The following is a 19,903-nucleotide window of genomic DNA, read 5'->3' on the forward strand; positions in this document are numbered from 1 at the left end:
AGATTTTTTTTCATTTAGTTATAAAATTCAAAAGAAAAAGACAAATTTTCCCTAATATACTTGTAGTAAAATTTCAACCGTTTATTTTTCAGAGCGTCCAGTTTTCAACCAAATCTATGAAACGAGATATTTTTCAAGTAGTTGAAAGCGAGATATGAGTCTTTCTATATGATAATAAGAAAAAAAATGGAAAACTCTAAGGCGAAAGACCTTCCCGTTATAATTGTGGCCTCATACCGATTCCTACTTGGAGAGACTTTCTTAGATGTGACTATGAACCAAATTTTCTAAGTGACCAGCGAAAAACATTCCCACCCTTTATTAATATACAGACATATGTCTCACCAATTGTATACCAAGCTATGATGTTCAAAACTTTCTCACAGGCTACAACAACAAAAGTGAACAAAATCACTCGGGATTAGCTCGTGGCAAAAGTGACCAAATGCTAAAGGATATAAAATCAGAAAAATACAAAAATAAATCAAATAAAACAAACAAATAAATCAAAAAGACAGCATTAAGAAATTGACCAAATCGAGTTAGTTATAACCGGATATTAAACGGAAAACTGTGCGACGAAGGATATCAAAAAGAATGGCTGTTAAAAGCACATACTATAAATGTCACTTATCGGCTGAATGGGAAAATTACCTGCGACTCAGAAACAAATTTAATACACAGAGAATGACATCAATAACTTCCGGTATTTGAAGTCTAGCCTGGTTTGTGCTTGGCAACTTATACTTCAGTTGCTGCAAAGCTATAATACCCTTCACAAATAAAAAAATAAAAATATAGGAACTTAATTGTGATCAGTCAATTTGTATAGCAGCTATATGCTATAGTGGTCCGATAATGGCAGATCCGAGCTTCTTGAGGATAAATGGATTTGTGCAAAATTTCAGAACGATATTTCAAAAACTGAGCGCCTAGTTCGTGCATATACAGACAGGCAGACACACGGACATAGTCAAATCGACTTAACTCGTTATGCCAATCATTTATGTAAACATTTTATAGGGTCTCCAACGTTTCCTTCTGGGTGTTACAAACTTCGTGGCAAACTAAATACATACAATACTGTTCAAGGTATAAAAATGGAAAACATTATATTATATTAGGGATAGACTGTGGAGGCTGGACTAAGGTCTAGATCAATTTTTTGGAATTGTCCACTTAATTTTACGAAAAGAGCACACATATTAGCCGATATACGTAAATGGTATAAAATCTGACGAATATTTAAAATTTGTTGTATGAAATATACGAGGGCTAGGAACCTACCATATTTAATACCAGGCTGTATTATTTTCAGGTAAAGATGCCCACTTAATTTTACTATATCTTACAGAGTGACTGATTTTTTGGATATAAAGTCAATCATAGTTTCGGAGCTTCCTACATTTGGTTTCTAGAGGACTAGAAAAAATATGGTTCATCTTCAACCATGAGCGGTGCAACACCTGAAAGGCATTCTTTGTGCAAAAGTTTATTTTAATATATTCATTGGTTTCAATTTACAGTATGAAAAAGTATGATTTCATTCATTTTCACTTCAATATGGGCGGTGCCATATCCATTGTCCAATTTTTACATTGATTCCCATGCAGTCTTTTCGCGCCGTCTTTGTGATAAAATTTAAAGCTTCTGTTTTCATTTAGTGCGTTAGCGCACTGTCAATCGTCTTCATAATAACCATTGTATAGGAGCTGGGCATGATTATTACCCGATTTCATCCATTTTCGAATAATCTATTATGAAGCATTTATAAATTGTGTACCATCCTACTACGACCCTCTATACGAAATTGAAGCATAATTTTTATTTAGTTAATTATTATCTCTTCTACTGTTTTAACGAACGACAGATTAAAAAAGAAAAATTATTAAATTTTTGCTACTAAATTTTCTCTGCCATTGTGAATAAGTACAACATAAACGAAAAGAAGAAGACTTTGTTTACAAAATTTAGACAGCTGATTTTCAAACCGTTTCGTGAACAACAAATAAAGGAAATCAATGGATTTACCGAAAGCAGAAATTTCTATTTTATAAAAATAATCGTTGGTCAATTACCCCAAAAATGGAAATTAATGCGACGATCGAAATGGCCGCTGTAGAAAGAAAAAAACGCATACTTAACGCCTTAGAATATTCAAGTATTTGTAATTTCATACAGCATTACCATGGACTTGCCATAGATTGCGAGATGGAGATGGTGAATCGGATTTTTACCGACATTGATAAGCAGACGTTAAAAAGTATTTTGCAAACAGAACTTTCTACACGTTTAAGAGCACAGCATTGGCAAAATGAAATAAAAGCAAAAAAATATCTGAAAGCGTAAGTCACAAATTAAAAAACAAAACATGCAACTAATAACTTCTTTGGCTTTTCCTTACAGTTTCAAAGATCAATTAAGCACACATCCAGCACCTACATTACTCCTGAAAATTGCATGCTTAGAGGGCATAAGCCCGATGGCACTCTGTCGCGCAATTTTGCAGGTAAAATATAAATTTTTGCACAAAGCAGACTTGAGTCGTCTGCTGAAATACCCACATCTCATTGATGATCCGAAACTAGCCGCGAATGTTATACAATGCATGTGTAGCGATTCCCAAGATGGACCACTTGTTGATTTACGTCGCAGAATTTTAGGCGAAGAGTATGAATTTAAGTTGAAACAAATGGCCACTGCCGCTAATATGCACTACTATGATGAAAATGACTTACGACGTCTTGGCTATGATAAAACACCGGATATTAAAATGATTGTGCCATTCTTGTACAAAGGTGAAGTAGTTAATTGGATTGAAAGTAAGGCCACCTTTGGTGATGTAAAAACGCATAAGTGGTACATACAACAACAGCTATATAGCTACAGTAATCGGTATGTCTTAATATGCTTATTTATTATTATTAGCTTATATTAAACTCGTATTCTGTTTTTTAGTTTTGGCGCCGGCATTGTTATCTATTGGTTTGGTTATCACGAGGATACTCCGAGACTGCCGGATAATAACGTAGGCATAATTGTTTTAGACGATTTCCCATCCACTGAGCATATGGCATTTCTTAATCTGTGTGATGATGCCAGTCCAACAACAGAAATCGCGTCGGAATCAAGTCTACAAAATTCTAATAGCTGAAAATTAATATAACGAACATAATACTCAGTAGCACGCTAGTTACCCAAATATTACGTCCATATATACGCATATACTTATATTTAAAGCCATAATAATTTTACTGTCGACATGTATGAATATAACTAATGCAAGTAATATTATAATTTATTTTAAAAAATGGATTGAGGTTATCATTAATATAAATCGCTAATTAGAACGATTATTATCAATATGAAGCCCATTGAGCCCAAATGAGCAGCTTCTTGGGGGAAAAAAGGAAGTGTTCAAATTTTCAGATCGTTATTTCAAAAACTGCGGGGCTCTTGTCAAACTGTCTGTACAAACGCGCGCAGCCACTATTCTTTAAATGGATTGTCATTATTCTTCAAAATAATGGTAATCGCCCTTTAAAAAAATTGCATTTGAACGTTATCGATTTCACTATCGTTTTAGAATCGATATCAAACTGTTTGTGTTTTTTGTTTACATTACTATTGTGATTCGAACAAGAAGAAGAAGCATACAAACCCCCTTTTGACACGTCAGGTTTTGGTTTGCAGTTTCTGGCATTTCCCAGAATATTCATTATTCACTTGGTTTTTTCGGCAACAACATTGAATTTAATATACGCATTACTTCGAAAATAAAATTGCAAAATGAGACTGAAAGCTAATTTATTTTTAATATTGTCCACTACAATAGTGCTGGTGCAATTTTGTAATGCGCTGCCAGTGACCAAAAATAAAAAGGAGGAAAAGGAAGAAGCGTCTGTAACTCCGGCTACTCCGGATGTGGAAACAGCATTGGAGTACGAAAGGTATTTAAAAGAGGTTGTGGAAGCACTTGAAAGCGATCCTGATTTCCGCAAAAAGTTAGACAAAGCGCCTGAAGCTGACATACGTGTAAGTATTTTCACAAATTTAGGTAGATACAATTATATGCAAAACAATGAATTTATTAATTTACATTAATGTAGGATGGCAAAATTGCACAAGAGTTGGAATATGTGAATCATCATGTACGCTCCAAATTAGACGAAATCAAGCGGCGTGAAGTCGAACGTTTACGGCAATTAGTGAATCAGGAATATGAATTGGAAAATGAAATAGATCGTGAACATTTAAAAATTCCTCAACATTTGGATCACCACAACGAGCATACTTTTGAAATTGAGGATTTGAAAAAGTTGATTAAAAAAACGTCCGAAGACTTAGCTGAGGCGGATAGAAAACGTCGTGCTGAATTTAAAGAATATGAAATGCAGAAAGAATTCGAAAAAGAGAGTAAATTAAAAGAACTGCCTGAAGAAGAACGCAAAAAATTCGAACAAGAAGAAAGGGAAAAGGAAGAAAAACATAAAAAACACGAAAAAGTGCATCACCCCGGCAACAAAGCGCAATTAGAAGATGTATGGGAACAGCAAGATCAATTGGACAAGAAAGACTTTGATCCACACACATTCTTCATGATGCATGGTAGGTAAAAATATATAATCTGACATATAATTTATTTCACGTTGGCTTATTTTATAGACGTGGATGGTAACGGTTACTGGGATGAGATAGAAGTAAAGGCACTTTTCATCAAAGAACTGGACAAAGTGTACCAATCTGGATTGCCTGAAGATGATATGCGTGAGCGTGCTGAAGAGATGGAGCGCATGCGTGAGCACGTGTTTGAGGAAACTGACACCAATCGTGACGGGTTAATTAGTTTCCAAGAGTTTTTGGAACAAACTAAACGCGATGAGTGGAACAAGGATCCGGAATGGGAGACTGTTGACGAAAAACCACAGTATACACACGAGGAGTATCTAGAATTTGAAAGGCGCCGTCAAGAAGAAATTCAACGCTTGATGGCACAAGGATTGGTATATAAACTTTAATATCTACGAACTTTTGCATAATTCAATTTTACTTTTTTTTTTTTCTAATTAGTTGAAACCTCACCCGAACATGCCGCAAGGTTATTACCCAAACGACGCACATGACACTTATCAAGTGGGTGGTCAACAATATCAAGTACCTGCTGGTCAACAGATGCATTATCAACAACCGCAACAACAACACCTGCAACAGCAACAACAATATGCCCAACAGCAACAACAATACGTGCATCAACAACAGCATCCACAGGTTCAGGGACAGCCCGTGCAATTGCATCCCAATCAAGCCTACCAAACGGTTAATGGTCAACAACAGCAGTACCAACAAGTACCACAACAACAATATCAGCAAATACCACAGCAGCAACAATACCAACAGGTGCCACAGCAACAAGTACCGCAACAGCAGCAACAACAAGTACCACAACAGCAGCAACAACAAGTACCACAACAGCAGCAACAGCAAGTACCACAACAGCAGCAGCAGCAACAACCCATACGGCCTCAACAACAACCGCAAGCACAGCAACCTATACAAACTGCACAACAACAACCACAAGCTGCAGCGCCCATACCGCAGGCTAAACAACAACAAAACATTCCGACAAATCATTGAAGAGACACGTCTTATAACTTCGCTTCCGCTATAACGTAAGTTTAGACAGCTGCAGCTATTTACCCCGCACACATTCGTACTTGAACAAAAGCTCTTTTCTTACGTATTAAATTAGAACAACGTGCTACTTCATTAACTTACTGTATAGTCTATTTCAAGGTTTGCACTTTGTGGTGTCTCTACATACATGCATACATAAGCACGTACGTATGTATGTATATATAATTCCATTTTTTTTTTCAATTCTAACTTATAACGCTTACGTATGAAAATACGACAGTTGATATGGCATTTTCTATACATAGTTGTTCGTTTCATTACATACGAATTTTCCGCAATAAACTTTTGACAATGAAAACTGAAAAATGAAATTAGTTTTTGTGTAAAATATTTTCATATGTATAGTTTGTATTTCATTGAAGAAACTTTCATCAATCAATTATACTACCGTACATACTAACTGTAAATACTACTTTCTTATATTTTGTAGCGGAAAAAAACAATTTCTCACTCGATGTACAATATTAATTTTTTTGTTTACTTTACTTGAAAAAATAAAAAAATGCTACAAAAACAAAACTGTGATTTTAAGTGAACAGACAAAGCTTACGTGCTGCTTACATGAAAAATCGATAACTTTTTTTTTATTATAGACACATATGTATCTTTGGTCAACCGATCAGCTGGGTGTATATTATATTCATATTGGAAATTGGACTTACGCCAATAAAACGAACAAAAGTTAAATGCAGAAAAAACGTTTACTTCGACTGCAACGAACCTGTAATACGCTTCACAGTTGTATTTATTATAGCATTAATATAATATTTTAGCAAATTTCGTGAAGATAATTTATCAAATAACTCAGTTTGCCATACGCGGGCTTTAGCTTGATCGTTCAGCTTGTATGGCGGCTATATGCTATAGTGATCGAATATCGGCAGGTCCGACAAATGAGCAGCTTTTTGGTTAGAAAATAACGTGTGCACAATTTCAGTTCAATATCTCAAAAACTGTCATTTTTATATGAAATAAATTTTACCTGCGTTTCAAGAATTTTTGGAAACACAGTGCATATAAAACAAGTAAAGAATATAGTTTTTGTAACGCTTTTATTTTTCTTTAGTAAAAACTAACTAATTTTTTGTGTATACAAGTTCAAAAAATTAGAATATAATTAGCACTACGGTAAACTAAACTGTATTTAAATGCTTTAAAATGGGATATATAATTTATAATCTCGTCCAAATGAGTTAGCGATTTGGATATTTTAATTAAACTTGATATATAATTGATTTTTTCAAAACTATATGCTATTACTTGCTGATTTAACGGTAAACCAGTAGTTTTTTTTGCTTTTTCTCGCTAATATTTATGCATAATAAAAGATATTTTCAAATAAATGACGATTAGTTAAGCTTAAATTTATAATGTATGTATGTGTTTGTTAATGTAGTATGTCGCAATTAAATTGCTTAATCGGGGTTATATAAAAAACATATGCTGATTGCTAAGACAATACTTGCTTATTTGCGAACAATATCGCTATATTACTTACATATATATGTATATGTATATGAAAGGCTCTTATACATTCATACACACATGTCAGTGGTTTTTTAGTGACATGCTTTTTTCGAAACAATAAATTTTTTCTATTTTTGTACTAGTATTATCGATCTAATGTATGTACTTGTACCAAATTCAAAATTTTTCTCGTCAAACTTAAGTTTTGTGTATTCGAAAATTATAATCTACACCAAAACCATAATATTTAGGTACACAGCTACTTTTGGGTACTGCCAAATGTATTATTTTACAAATAAAATAAAAATTTTGTGTGTTTAATTTTGTAGTTTCAAAATGAATTATAATTTTTTGGTTTTGGTGGAAATTCAATACAAAATTGCTAGTGTATTTCAAAAGTGTCATAATTTTTATTAAGAAAATTAGGTTTTCCACACACAACATTAAATTACGTTTCACAGTTATGTATGTTCGAAGTTCAGCTGGCATAAATGTTAACTTTTCTTAATTTTCGTTTTCGAAATTCACAAATTTTCACATTTAGCGTTTTGTATATATTTCGATAATAACTCTTAGATCTCCTATCAACCATATGTCTGAAACAATAATAATAGTTTCATTTAAAAAGTTGAACGCATAAGTTTTTACTCAACAAAATTACGAAATTTCAAAATTTCAAATTTTTTAGTTGCGTTTACAAATTTTCAGTCAACGAATGTTTGAAAGGTCAATCTTTCAGCATCATTCATTTATTATTGCTTTTAAGAACAAGTATTTTAAATTTTTCAGCCTCAAATTTATTTGTTCTTTTACACACTTTTCATAAAAAAAATACTTTCTCAATGTTCAAAGTGCTTTATTCGTATTTGGAACATTTTTATTGTGTGTAATTTTGTCTTAATTACGAGGCATATTCATTTTTATAATGCTTCTGAACGTTCTTACTCGTTTCGAATTTTTGTTCGAAATTTGAAAAAAAAATTTACAGAACTTTCATTTTTTTTTGTAAAACATTTTGTGTATATTTTAAATTCACATAATCTAAATAATATAAATTATTTTTCAAATTTAGCAATATTACTATAATTTAATGATTGTTTCTCATATTTATTTGTATACACTGAACAGGGTATATTAAGTTTGCCACGTTGTTTGTTACAGCCAGAAGGAATCTAAATAAGCAGTATGATGACAAATAAGCCCTGTGCGTCTGTCTATCCGTCTCGTCCTTTAATTTTTGAGATATCGCTCTAAAATTGTGCACACGTTTATTTCTCTCCAAGTAGCTGCTCACTTGTCGGAACCGCCGATATCGGACCACTATACTTGAGTCCGCGCGTTATATTCAAATTTCGAAAATCTATTCTGATTGTAATTTTAAGCTAATAACTTCATATACTGATTTCAAATATCTGTAAACGTTCAATCTAGTTTTCAAACTTATGTTCGAAATTTAGCAAATGTTTACAAAACTTACAGACATATTTGTTTGATAGAAAACTTTGTATATTGATTTGATTTTTGAGGCTCAAGAAATTTAATTTTTTTTATTTTCGAATTTCGAATAAAAAAATATTTTAAACGAATAACTTCATATACTTATTTTCTTTAAACGTTCAAACTTGTTTTCGTACTTATATTCAAAATTTAAGAAATGCTGAAAAATCGTAAATTTATTTAATAGAAATCTTTGTATATATTTTTAACTAAAAAAATTTATTTTGTTTTTATATGCGAATTTCGAATTTGTATTTGAGTTTGTTTGTAATTTTAATAACTTCGAAGTTTTCGAAAATTAAAAAATACTGAAAAATCGTTAAAGTTGTTTAATAGAAAACTTTGTATTTTAAACTCAATAAAAATTATTTTTTTTTTGTATATACAACTTTCGAAAAACCGATTTTGGTTGTAATTTCAAGTTAATTTCTTCATATACTAATTTTTAGTTTCGTTAGTGACGTTCAAACTTGTTTTCGAACTTAAGTTCGAAAATTAAATCAAGTTTACGGCACTTGTTTTTTAATATATTAATTTTAATTGCTCCCTCATATGTATCTCACAAACATTTCTAAAATTTAAATTTTCCGTTACTTTTCGCCAACATATTCTCGTGTATACACATATTTATGTACATAAGTGTGTATTGTCTTAACAATCAACGTCTACTTTTCGCCATTCGCTGGCCTTCTCCAACTAAACACTTTTGATTTGACATTTGATATGAACGTTTATTTCCGTTAAGCTCAAAAGCGTGACGCTTTAAATTCGTCGCAAAATTAAAGAAAAGAAAATACTGTAGCAAAATATAACATTATAGAGCCAGTGTTAGAAACGAACCATTGCATATATGGTACACCGCCACAACAACACGCACTGACACACAAATAAATTTATTGCATGTATGTATAGGTATGTGCGTGTATGTTGTGCGGCATGAACGCAAATTATGCTTTTGAAAAGCTCTGAATAAAGCACATTATGTGTGTATAAATATTCTTTACGAATATATATATGTATAATAAACATTAATATACTATATAAACACTATGTAATGTATGCAAGTGTGTGTGTTGGTGTGATTGTGTGTACAGCGGTTGAGCTCAATTATCGAATTGACGTAACGTTTTTTGTTGTAGTTATGCAGTCACTGATAAATTTGCGCACAACCCAATGACCATGGCACCATGGCAAAAAAAAAAAAAAAAAATTAACGGTACATAGTAATAATAATAAGCATAAAGCTCGTGTGATATATGTATGTCAACTAATAAGCTAGTGAGGGTAAATAATTTCGTTTAATTTTTATTTTTTGTTTTTGTAAATATTACCATCAAATGGTTAAGCTAAATAATACCGTTTTTGCTGATTTGCATTGTTTGTTGTTGTAGCAATAGAAATTGGCACAATAATAATTTTAAAAATATTTTTATTCAATATACATATGTATATGTTTGTATGTATGCACGCATGTATCTAGTTATGCGTGAAGGAAAAGAGAAAAAAAAGGTATTAGATAAAAAAAAAAAAAAATTTTAACAAATAATGAGCACATTTTTTTTCTTTTTTTGTTTTACTGTTAAGCAACACAGGCTTCAAGACTTAATAGATTTTTATTCTAATTTTTTGTATTATATTTTATAATATGAAATTCGTAGTTTCTTTTACTGTTTATTTTAATATAACTCTCTTACTTTTGCTTCGTACATTTCGAAGAAACATGAGCAATAGTTATTGTTATCATTTTACGCTGTTTTTTAGACCCCCTCTCCCCGTGCACCTACTACATATATGTATATGTATGCATGTGTGTTTGCACATAACACTATCAAGCCTAAATTACAATAACAAAATGTTATAAACTAAAGACACAACTTTTTTTTACAACAGCAGTCATTTCTTCAAAGTTTATCATTAAGCTCATGACGAGTGCATGATGACGACGACGACGGCCTACAACAGCCATTCGTATAACAGTTTCAAAAATAAGGCATACTTCTTGCTTATTCCTTCCCCTGATATAACTTTTTTCACATATGTAGTAGCTTGTAAATGTCGAACATTTTTTTTTACAATTAACTCACTCTCTTTCCAACTCTCTCTCACTGTAGTTAAATTGCAGTTTTTTGCGATTTGTAAAACATATGTTGTTGTTGTTTTTTCTTTGTTTTGCATTTGCTCTAAATTTAATAAACGGCATGTACATATAATTGAAATAGTTAATTTCTCTTAAGAAAATAATTAATTATATGCATTGCTAATATTCGAATTTGACGTATCTCAGAAATTTATAATTATGTATACAGTACAAGTTTTTTGTTCATTGCTTTTGTGTTTTATGTTTCCGTTTTTTTTTTGTCTTCTGAGTAATACATAAAGTACTAGTATCGATTTGGTGTCGTAATAAGAAAAAAAAAAATTTATATAAAAATAATATACGTTGTGGCAACTTAGAGAGCATACAGCAATGCTCGTAGTTATGCTTTACATTTTTTTTCTAACAATTACATGGTAAGATTGCCAACTATTTTTACATACTTTCGTTTGATTTACACGTTTTTAAATATATGTATAGTATATAGCTAGTTATGTATATATGTGTCGCTTAGTAGTTAGTACATATACATATAATATGTCGATTTAATGTGTGTAGCTATGTAGTAATGTAAGGTTTATCGTCGTGTCAGGCCTGTTACTGGTTTCGGTAAACCGCTACGCTTGATGTTTGTTGTTGGTGGCCGCAAACCAGACGGCTTCGGTATGCCCTTTGAGCCAGTGGTGAACTTAGTTAGATTCAAGGTGTTTGCATTTGTTGTGATACTAGTTGATTTTGTTGTTGTAGCATTAGCGTTGTAAGGTTTTTCAACAATTATACCGCCATTTTGTATGCTGCCACGTGACGAAGCTGAAGACATGCTCTGGAAGATTTGCAAATATATTTTTTATTTAAGAAAAATATATAAAAAAAATATATAAAAAAATATATAAAAAAAATATATATAAAAAAAATATAAATTAATTTATAAAATAATAAAATAATTAAAAACAAAAAAAAAAATAATTTAAAAAATAAAAATAAAATAATTTAAAAAATAAAAATAAAATAATTTAAACAAGTAAGGAAGGGCTAAGTTCGGATGTAACCGAACATTTTATACCCTCGCAAAGTCAAATGGTATATTCGTTTAAGATTTCTTTGTGGATCTTACCGCCTTGTTCTATGTTGACCGATATTTTCGGTAAAAAGTCAGCTATAGGCACTGGGGTCCACATATTTAGTACTTAGGGGTTTGAACAGTTTTGGTTCGAATTAGACAATTTTTGGCCGCAAGGTGGCATACTTTAATTGCATTATTCACGCAAAGTTTTACCCCGATATAATCATTGTTACCTGATTTGCATAGAGGAAAGTGAAAGAATCAGATGGAATTGAAAATGGTGTTACATGGGAAGTAAGCGTGGTTGTAGTCCGATTTCGCCCATTTTCGCACTATGACATGAAGAGAACGTTACGCACCGAATTTGGTTGAAATCGGTTGAGCAGATCTCAAGATATGGGTTTTCACCTAAAAGGGGGTGGTTCCACGCCCACTGTCTAATTTTGAAAGCGGTTCCTATAAAGTCATCTCATACCATCCCAAAGATGAAATTTAATGTCTCTGGCGTGTTTAGTGCTTGATTTATCGCGCTTTTAGGGGAGTGGGCGGAGTTGCCATCCGATTTCAACTATTTTCACACCGTCAATAGAAGTGCTAAAAACATTTGCTTCTAGTGAATTTTGTTATTATAGCATTAGCGGTTTAGGAGACATGCACATTAAACCTATTAGAGGCGGGACCACGCCCACTTAAAAAAAAAAGTTTTAACTGCAGATGCCCCTCCCTAATGTGATCCTGTGTACCAAATAACAGTCTTGTATCTTATTGCGGAGCTTAGTTATGGCAAGTTATTTGTTTTTGATTAATGGCGTTTTGTGGGCGTGGCAGTGGTCCGATTACGCCCATCTGCAATACCAACCGTCTCACGGTACCAAGAAACATGTCTACCAAGTTTCATAAAGATATCTCAATTTTTACTCAAGTTAGAGCTTGCACGGACGGACGGACGGACGGACAGACAGTCACCCGGATTTCAACTCGTCTCTTCATCCTGATCATTTATATATATATAACCCTATATCTAACTCGATTAGTTTTAGGTGATACAAACAACCGTTAGGTGAACAAAACTATTATACTCTGTAGCAACAGGTTGCGAGAGTATAAAAATAAAAAAAAATAAAATAATTTAAAAAATATTTAAAAAAAAGTTTTAAAAAAAATTAATTCAAAAAATAAAAATAAAATAATTTTAAAAATATTAAAAAAAAATAAGAACAAGAAAAAAATATAAATTTCGATTGTAACGAAGCTTATATCATAAAAGGAGTATAAAAAGGGCGTATAAAAGGAACTTTATCTTGATTTTGATCGTTCAGGTTGTCATAGAGCTTCTAGATCTTTACAGTATCATTCGAGATTGTAGCGTTGCCTTGGACAAAAATCGGTGCAAAATTTTGTGAAGATATCTTGTCAAATAAAAAACTTGCAAGAACTTGAGTTTAATCGGTCAGTTTGTATGGCAATACCTTCGGAAATTAAAGCAATACCTTTTTTAATACTCTACGCCAAATTTCGTGAAGATATCTTGTCAAATAAAAAAGTTTTCCATAAAGGACTTGAGTTGGATCGGTCAGTTTCTAGGACAGCTATATGCTGCAGTGGTGCAATCTGAAGAATTTTTTCAGATATGCCTGCGTTGTCTTGGACAATAATCAATGCCGAGTTTCGTTAAGATAATGTGTAAAATAAAAAAGTTTTCCTTATAAGGACTTGATTTAGCACGTTCAGCTTGTGTGACAGCTATACTCTATAATGGTCCCATACCGGCGGTTTCAACAAATGAGCAGCTTCTTGAGCAGAAAAGAACGTGTGTAAAATTTCAGATCGATATCTCAAAAACTTAGGGACCAGTTCAAGCTTCCACAGACAGACAAACTTCGTGTCAAAACTTTATATACCGTTTTCGGCTATAAAAACAAATAAGTAGTAGTATATGAAAACATACATCGGTGGGCGAATGTCGGCCGCCATCCGAGTCGGTGTCGTTCACTAACGGCGGTTGCGATAGTGATGGCATACCCTTAACGGCCAGACTGTTGAGACTGTAGTAAGCGGAGGAAGGACGCACTAAGCCGGCACGTTTGGCGCCAGGCGCACGTAGCCCGGACACCAATTTGGGAACTTTGAAGACAGCATCGTCGGCCTGTGTATATAGATTTTTCAAGTTAGCTATTAGCTTGTATATGGAAAAAAAATATTTATGCAACAATTACCAGCTGTGGAGGTATGGAGTTCGACGACAGACCATTCGCGATGCGCTGAAAATAAGAAAATATATATATATTTGCATGATTAAAACGAAACTACAACACATAACACTAATCATACTTACATCGTTGGCAGCACCAGCGCCTTCGTAAACGGTGGGTTTCTTCAAACCCAAACTGTTGGCGCGTGGCCCGTGTAAGCCAGTGCCGCCATTAAAACCAAAATTGCTTGACAAATTGTGGAAGGATTTCGATTTTGTGCCCATGGGACTTTTCACCTCAGCTGTTGTTGTAGTTTTTAAAGGTTGCGCGTTGCGACTATATTTAGTAGGCTCGGCCACAATCGTAGCATTGATGTGCTGCGTCGTATCTAACGCTGCATGGCTGACGCTAGCAGTAGGCGGTCGTATGCCAAGCGCTGTGGCACGATCCAAGTCGCCAGCCGATGTTGCTTTCACGACGGTCATCTTTTGCAAACCCGATATATAACGCGGACGCGAACGTGAACGTAATCGACTAGGTGGTATTGGCTGATTTTCAAGTTCCTCACTGCTGCCGTTAGCTGCTGCACTCGGTAACGGTGCGCTAACTATCTCCGGCAAATTAGCCACATTTGTTGGTTTGTCTTTCGGCTTTTTGTAGGTTAGGAAATTCGGATTTATTTTTGAAGCAGTCGTTGGACGCGTAACGGTGCTTTGGCTATCCATGCACGACTTCAGCTTTTGCTCGTTTTCGATTTCCGATTTATTATTGTTGAAGACTGTCGTACCACCGTCGGCAGTTAACGAGACGTCATCATCATCAATACAAGGCACATTCACTGCTACTAAATCCTCATTCACGTTGCGTGCTTTCACGATTTTGATTGTTTTGAAACGATCACGATCACGCTCCCGCCGTTCGGAGAGTTTATATGTGCCCACACCGTTGTAGTTCGTAGTCGCAATGTTGTTGCTATTTTCAATTGCGCCTTCAGTCTTGCCAAAATTATTTTCTTCTTGCTCATTTTTATAATCAGTCTCTTGCTTTGCTGTTGCGTCAGCTATCGCGCAATTCTCTTGTGCACTATCATCGCGTTTATGCACTGTGAACGAGGCACCCAGTGAGCGTGATGGCGATTGCGTATTGCTGCTACCGGCGGAAATCGTTGAGAGATTTATATTATCATATAGACGACTGCGTCGACTAAGCAAACGTTCACCTGCGCCGCTGCTATTACCAATACCACTGGTAGCCAATGAAGATGCTGCAGAAGAAGCGGATATTGATGCGGATGAGGGTGACGATACGCCAGATGGCGCTGTACAATCACTAATTACGCTAGCAGTTACATCAGCCTTGATATAGCTACCATTGCGCCGTTGCTCGCATTCGTCGATCGCCTGCATTTCTGTTGGCTTATGCGTGGCATCGTCAGTGCTATGTGCCTGTTGTAAAGTGGGCGCTTTTGTTGAAGATGTGGGGTCGCGTTGAAAACGTCTTTTTATTGTCTCTAAGGATTTCTTCATTTTCACATGCTCCGCATTCACTTCCACTTTGCTGAACTCCTCCAGCATATCTTCGAATTCCTGATCGTTATTGCTAGCCAAAAGCTCCTCTTCGGCATGCGCCAATTCCAACACATTCTGCATTTGTATGTCGGCGGCGCTTTGTTGTAGCACTTGTGTTTTTGCACCGGATTTCTCGTACGTCTCATTCGGATTTTCAATATCATCTAGCATTTGCTCGATACTCTCAAGTCGCGGTAGTGTGCCGGAAAAAGTTTTCGTATTCACTTTTTTTACATCACGCTCTTCACCGAAAGTTCCACTAAGGACATGCGTGGCATTGGCATTCACTTGCTCCGTTGCAGCCACTATTGGCGATATATTCACTTCATCCCCATACAATTTCGACGTGGTTGGTGTATTTGGTTGTGCGCCTGCGTACAGTCCGGCAGTATGCGGTGTTGATTCGTAGAACTTGCGTGCAGCTATGGTTTCCGCCATATTTTCCGGTGTCTCACAACGCGTTTCCGATGATGCTAGACGCGCATCTGGTGTTAACTGTTTGAATTCGTATGTTGCATTTGCTCTATTCGGTATGCAGACAGTTTCATCCATGTTCCAAGGTCGTTTGAAGGTCTCATTTGCTGAATTTGTTGTCATGGTTGGTGCTGCGCTATCATTACCATTAATACCGTTAATATTGTTCTCACATAGACTACTCTCAACCAATTCAAAAGTTGTATCGCCGATTACCTCATCGCTAAGCAAGATTGTACGATGCATAATGTTGCTTTTGCTTGCGGCCGCACTGTTGCCAAACACGCCCACTGTGTGTGCATTTGGTGCTGCTGTTATAACGTTTCGTTGTTGTTGCTGATGATCCTCTTGCATGCTCTCCGTGGAATTATCCATTGTACTAGAACCGGACGCAGTTTTACTAAAAGCGAGCGATATATCATCGATCTGGCCAATATGTGAATCTTTAATTAGTGTTCCATCGCCCGACAGTGTTAACGATTCTAATGCTTTGCGGTCGCGTATCATGTCACTTAAAGTATACCCATCACTGGTTGCCTTATTCGCTAAGTTAAATAATTCGCTGCCATTAAGTGTCGGTTCGTTAAAATCAAGGCTTTGTGTTGATTGTAAGAAATTTATGTTAGTGAAGTCGGCAGATGTGATTAAGGAGTTATTCATGCGTTCCATTGACATCTCCATGGAGGAACATATGGATGATGGTGGTGAGGTGTCTTGCAAAAACGACTTATGCATTGTTGTAACAAGACCGCCTATTTCCAAATTAAATGCAGGCTGTGGCGTTGCAATTGTGAACTTTTGTTGCAGCTGTTCTTGGTGTATGGGAAACGCTGTCTGTACGCCATGGTTTCCGGAACTGTGAGCCTTAAAAAGGATATAAAAAATTATTAAATTAAAAAAATTATATTAAGTAACAAGTGTATAAAAAAAAGTATTGAATTAAAAAAAAGTGATTTATAACTGTGTTTAGAAAATAACAGATGTGAACTACAGATGTTGTTGTTGTTGTTGTAGCGGCAGGATTCTGCCGAGTTGACAGTCCTTGGCCGGAATAAACCCGGGTCCGTTCCGGTTACGTAGACCCGACTGTCGTGGGAACGGGTGAACTACAGATAATTCATGCCGCTTCCACAAAAATTCAACGTTTCGAAATGCAAAACTGATACTGAACCGATAAAAACTGATATAAAATTGGGAAAAAGAAAAAACGATAACTTCGGTTGCACCAAGACTATAATAACATTCACAAATACAAAAATGTTCATACCAGAACTTGATTTTGATCGGTCAGTTTGTTTGTTAACTATATGCTATATGCGGACCGATTTGAACCATTTATTTTCTTAGGAGAAGGCAACGGCCTTGTAAAATAATCTCAAATTTCGTGAGGATATCTCGTCAAATAAAAAAGTGATCCATACAAGTACATGATATCGATCGTTCAACTTGTATGACAGCTATATGCTATAGGAGCTCGATATCGTTCAGTTACGACAAGTGATCAGCTTTTTTAGGAGAAAGGGGCGTGTGCAAAATTTTATATCGATATTTCAAAAACTAAGACTAGATCGCGTGTATACAGACAGATGAATGTTGCCCAGTCGACCCTTCACGCTGATCATTTATATATCTATATACTTGTATAGGGTCTCCGACGTTCCTTTTGGGTGTTACAAATTTCGTGGAAAACTTAATATACCCTGTTCAGCGGTAAAATTACATGATATGTATAAGATATACTTACGAAATGTTGCTCTAAATTTTGCGTTGACTTCCTGCGTGGACGAGTAAAAGTTCTTGAATTGAGTTTGTAGGCTGATAAATGTTTATCACCAGTTTTCAAATAAAATACGTAGATCCACGCGGTTAGCGTATGTGTGACAAATATATGTGGCATTGAGGACAAGTACCAGCACCAAGCGTATGCAGAAAAAAATACAAACAAAATGCAAACATATTACTTAGTAATTGGCAATCTAAGGCCTACCATAAATGCAGAAATACAACTTCTGTAAAAGGGAAAACGACGGTACACTACTTTGATAAATATTGTGGCTACATGCGTATGTAGGTGTTTGTATATATGCATTAATTGAACGCCGGTTCGAAATAATGTAAGAAATATAAAAGAAACTATTTTATGGTTATATGTAATTGAGTGAAGTGTGAAATATCGTGGGCTTCAAGGCCAAGTAGAAAATTAATACAACAAACAAAAAAGTATTATATGTTTGAAGAAATTACGTATGAGTCATTGTTTTCAATTTTAAAAGTGTTGGTAATAATTATTTCACTGTCGGCGTATTTGTTATGCACGCACAATCTGCAAAACATATGTATCTGCAAACATTATTATCTTTACGCATTATTACATATACACAAATGCCACACGGAAGCAGTGGGCCGTTGTTATTTAAATCAAGCTTTAACAGTTTCATACCTTGTTCTTGCTGATACTGTGCTGGTAGAAGACAATTGTTGCTTTTCCATTGTTGCAAAATATTCGAAACGTCATCGTGTGTTTTATCTTCCAAGCAACTGTGCACACCAATCAATAAAGAGAAAACAAAAATGAAGTTAATTGCCTAAGAGCTAGTTTTAGAGTATACGTACATAAAAGAATCATCTTTTAGCGCTTCATCGATGTCCAAAATATCCATCGCTACAATATTTGCTTTTCACTGCTTAGGTTGTTGTTTAAGTTCTTTTTTCTTTTGTATCGCCACTTTAACGTCACATCCACCCGTTAGAGTTTTCAGTAGAGGGTTTTTGCTACTGCCGCGTATGTTTATTCGGTTTATTTACTTCCTAACGTATATTTTCTACACTCGAACAAAATAGCACAATCCTAAAAGAAAAAATAGAAAGCTATGACGAAAAAAGACTGGTTATTATTCCCTTTTTCAATTCTTCGTAATGTCAACTACAAATAGGTAAGAAAAAAATCTGGTTATTCTTTCATTTTCAAAACGTTTGTTCACTGAATGTCTACACCATTCAAGCAAATATTATGCAATTTTCATTTCCATTTGCACTTTTGCCTATTAAAAGCAGCGATTTATTTTATTTCAAACCAATTATTCACCTTTTTATTTAATCAACTGAAAATATGCAGCTCTCCCCAAATTTTTTCCAGCTGCTCGTTGGGCGATGACAAAGAACTGACTAGTGGTGTGATTAAACTATCAATTTCGTGTCCACAAACTTATCGATTGCAATACTACATTTTATCGTAACGAAATGAAATTACTTTTTACTGAAAAGTCTTAATTATAAATGCAAAAGTATTATAAAAACACATATCTAACAAATTTGAAGCCATTTTAATTTCATTAGGGCAACAACATTAAGGATGATAAACAAAGTTGTGGTTATAACTACCAATACGCCTTCAGGTCAGAATTTGAAGTATTAAGGCTTACTGTTAATGCTAACAAAATGTTTTGTAGATGTTTGATAAAATTAAGTCATATATGATTACATTATAGGATAGCTGATATAAAAAAAAACACTATAAAAGCTTAAGAGATAAAATTAACTATCAAACTTCTAATATATCATAGCTTGAGTTGTAGTCTAGCAGTCATTGTGTATTATGCTATCCTATTAAAAACTTGCTTGTAATTTAAATATACGGTATGATTTGATAGTCCTAGAAATTAATATATATCTTGGTAAGTCTTTTTACTCGCATATGCGATATTTATATCTTAATACATTTGTGGCGCGAGAACACCTCTGTTGCATTTACTTTGTTTCATTCCACAAATAAATAATAGTGCCATTCCTTTTACTCTTGTTTAAAATCGAACACGCAAATAATTGATAAGGCAGTATTTTATTTATTTACTGT

General features: G+C 34.4%; 3 protein-coding genes across 6 annotated transcripts; 2 read left to right on the top strand and 1 right to left on the bottom strand.

Moving 5' to 3' along the window:
* Positions 1–1,969: 1,969 nt before the first annotated feature.
* Positions 1,970–3,426, top strand: LOC106620537 (CDAN1-interacting nuclease 1). Its single transcript, XM_014239058.3, has 3 exons — positions 1,970–2,345; positions 2,407–2,895; positions 2,959–3,426. The coding sequence occupies exons 1-3, from the start codon at positions 2,086–2,088 to the stop codon at positions 3,152–3,154; spliced, it is 945 nt and encodes a 314-aa protein (XP_014094533.2). The 5' UTR covers positions 1,970–2,085; the 3' UTR covers positions 3,155–3,426.
* Positions 3,427–3,659: 233 nt separating this feature from the next.
* NUCB1 (Nucleobindin 1) lies at positions 3,660–6,213 on the top strand. Its single transcript, XM_070111542.1, has 4 exons — positions 3,660–4,035; positions 4,110–4,608; positions 4,666–5,003; positions 5,071–6,213. The coding sequence occupies exons 1-4, from the start codon at positions 3,790–3,792 to the stop codon at positions 5,632–5,634; spliced, it is 1,647 nt and encodes a 548-aa protein (XP_069967643.1). The 5' UTR covers positions 3,660–3,789; the 3' UTR covers positions 5,635–6,213.
* Positions 6,214–10,814: 4,601 nt separating this feature from the next.
* ssp2 (short spindle 2) lies at positions 10,815–19,234 on the bottom strand. Of its 4 annotated transcripts, none has more exons than XM_070111544.1 (8): positions 19,136–19,233; positions 18,664–18,918; positions 18,491–18,588; positions 17,795–17,865; positions 14,152–16,914; positions 14,037–14,077; positions 13,765–13,966; positions 10,815–11,576 (listed from the first exon to the last, which is right to left on the bottom strand). In XM_070111544.1, exons 2-8 carry the CDS (start codon positions 18,708–18,710, stop codon positions 11,331–11,333), a joined length of 3,468 nt encoding a protein of 1,155 aa, XP_069967645.1. In that variant the 5' UTR covers positions 18,711–18,918; positions 19,136–19,233; the 3' UTR covers positions 10,815–11,330. The 4 variants fall into 4 exon arrangements, with proteins under 4 accessions (XP_069967645.1, XP_036216491.2, XP_069967646.1 ...); XM_036360598.2 differs by having other exon boundaries at positions 13,765–13,962; positions 14,033–14,077; XM_070111545.1 differs by having other exon boundaries at positions 18,664–18,898; positions 19,136–19,214.
* Between the last annotated feature and the right edge of the window lie 669 nt (positions 19,235–19,903).

The sequence above is a fragment of the Bactrocera oleae genome, chromosome 6, assembly GCF_042242935.1.
Source record: "Bactrocera oleae isolate idBacOlea1 chromosome 6, idBacOlea1, whole genome shotgun sequence".
Taxonomy (NCBI): Eukaryota; Metazoa; Arthropoda; class Insecta; order Diptera; family Tephritidae; genus Bactrocera; species Bactrocera oleae.

What these genes read in the sequence shown, in the direction of transcription:
- ssp2 (XM_070111544.1), bottom strand. Translation starts at nt 18,710, where the DNA reads ATGGATATTTTGGACATCGATGAAGCGCTAAAAGATGATTCTTTTAT. An exon ending in CTAAAAGATGATTCTTTTAT is followed by an intron (nt 18,589 to 18,663) that starts GTACGTATACTC and finishes TGGTGTGCACAG; the next exon opens with TTGCTTGGAAGATAAAACAC. An exon ending in GCGCTGGTGCTGCCAACGAT is followed by an intron (nt 14,078 to 14,151) that starts GTAAGTATGATT and finishes TCTTATTTTCAG; the next exon opens with CGCATCGCGAATGGTCTGTC.
- NUCB1 (XM_070111542.1), top strand. Translation starts at nt 3,790, where the DNA reads ATGAGACTGAAAGCTAATTTATTTTTAATATTGTCCACTACAATAGTG. An exon ending in CGCCTGAAGCTGACATACGT is followed by an intron (nt 4,036 to 4,109) that starts GTAAGTATTTTC and finishes ACATTAATGTAG; the next exon opens with GATGGCAAAATTGCACAAGA. An exon ending in GCTTGATGGCACAAGGATTG is followed by an intron (nt 5,004 to 5,070) that starts GTATATAAACTT and finishes TTTTCTAATTAG; the next exon opens with TTGAAACCTCACCCGAACAT.
- LOC106620537 (XM_014239058.3), top strand. Translation starts at nt 2,086, where the DNA reads ATGGAAATTAATGCGACGATCGAAATGGCCGCTGTAGAAAGAAAAAAA. An exon ending in GCAAAAAAATATCTGAAAGC is followed by an intron (nt 2,346 to 2,406) that starts GTAAGTCACAAA and finishes TTTTCCTTACAG; the next exon opens with TTTCAAAGATCAATTAAGCA. An exon ending in CTATATAGCTACAGTAATCG is followed by an intron (nt 2,896 to 2,958) that starts GTATGTCTTAAT and finishes TCTGTTTTTTAG; the next exon opens with TTTTGGCGCCGGCATTGTTA.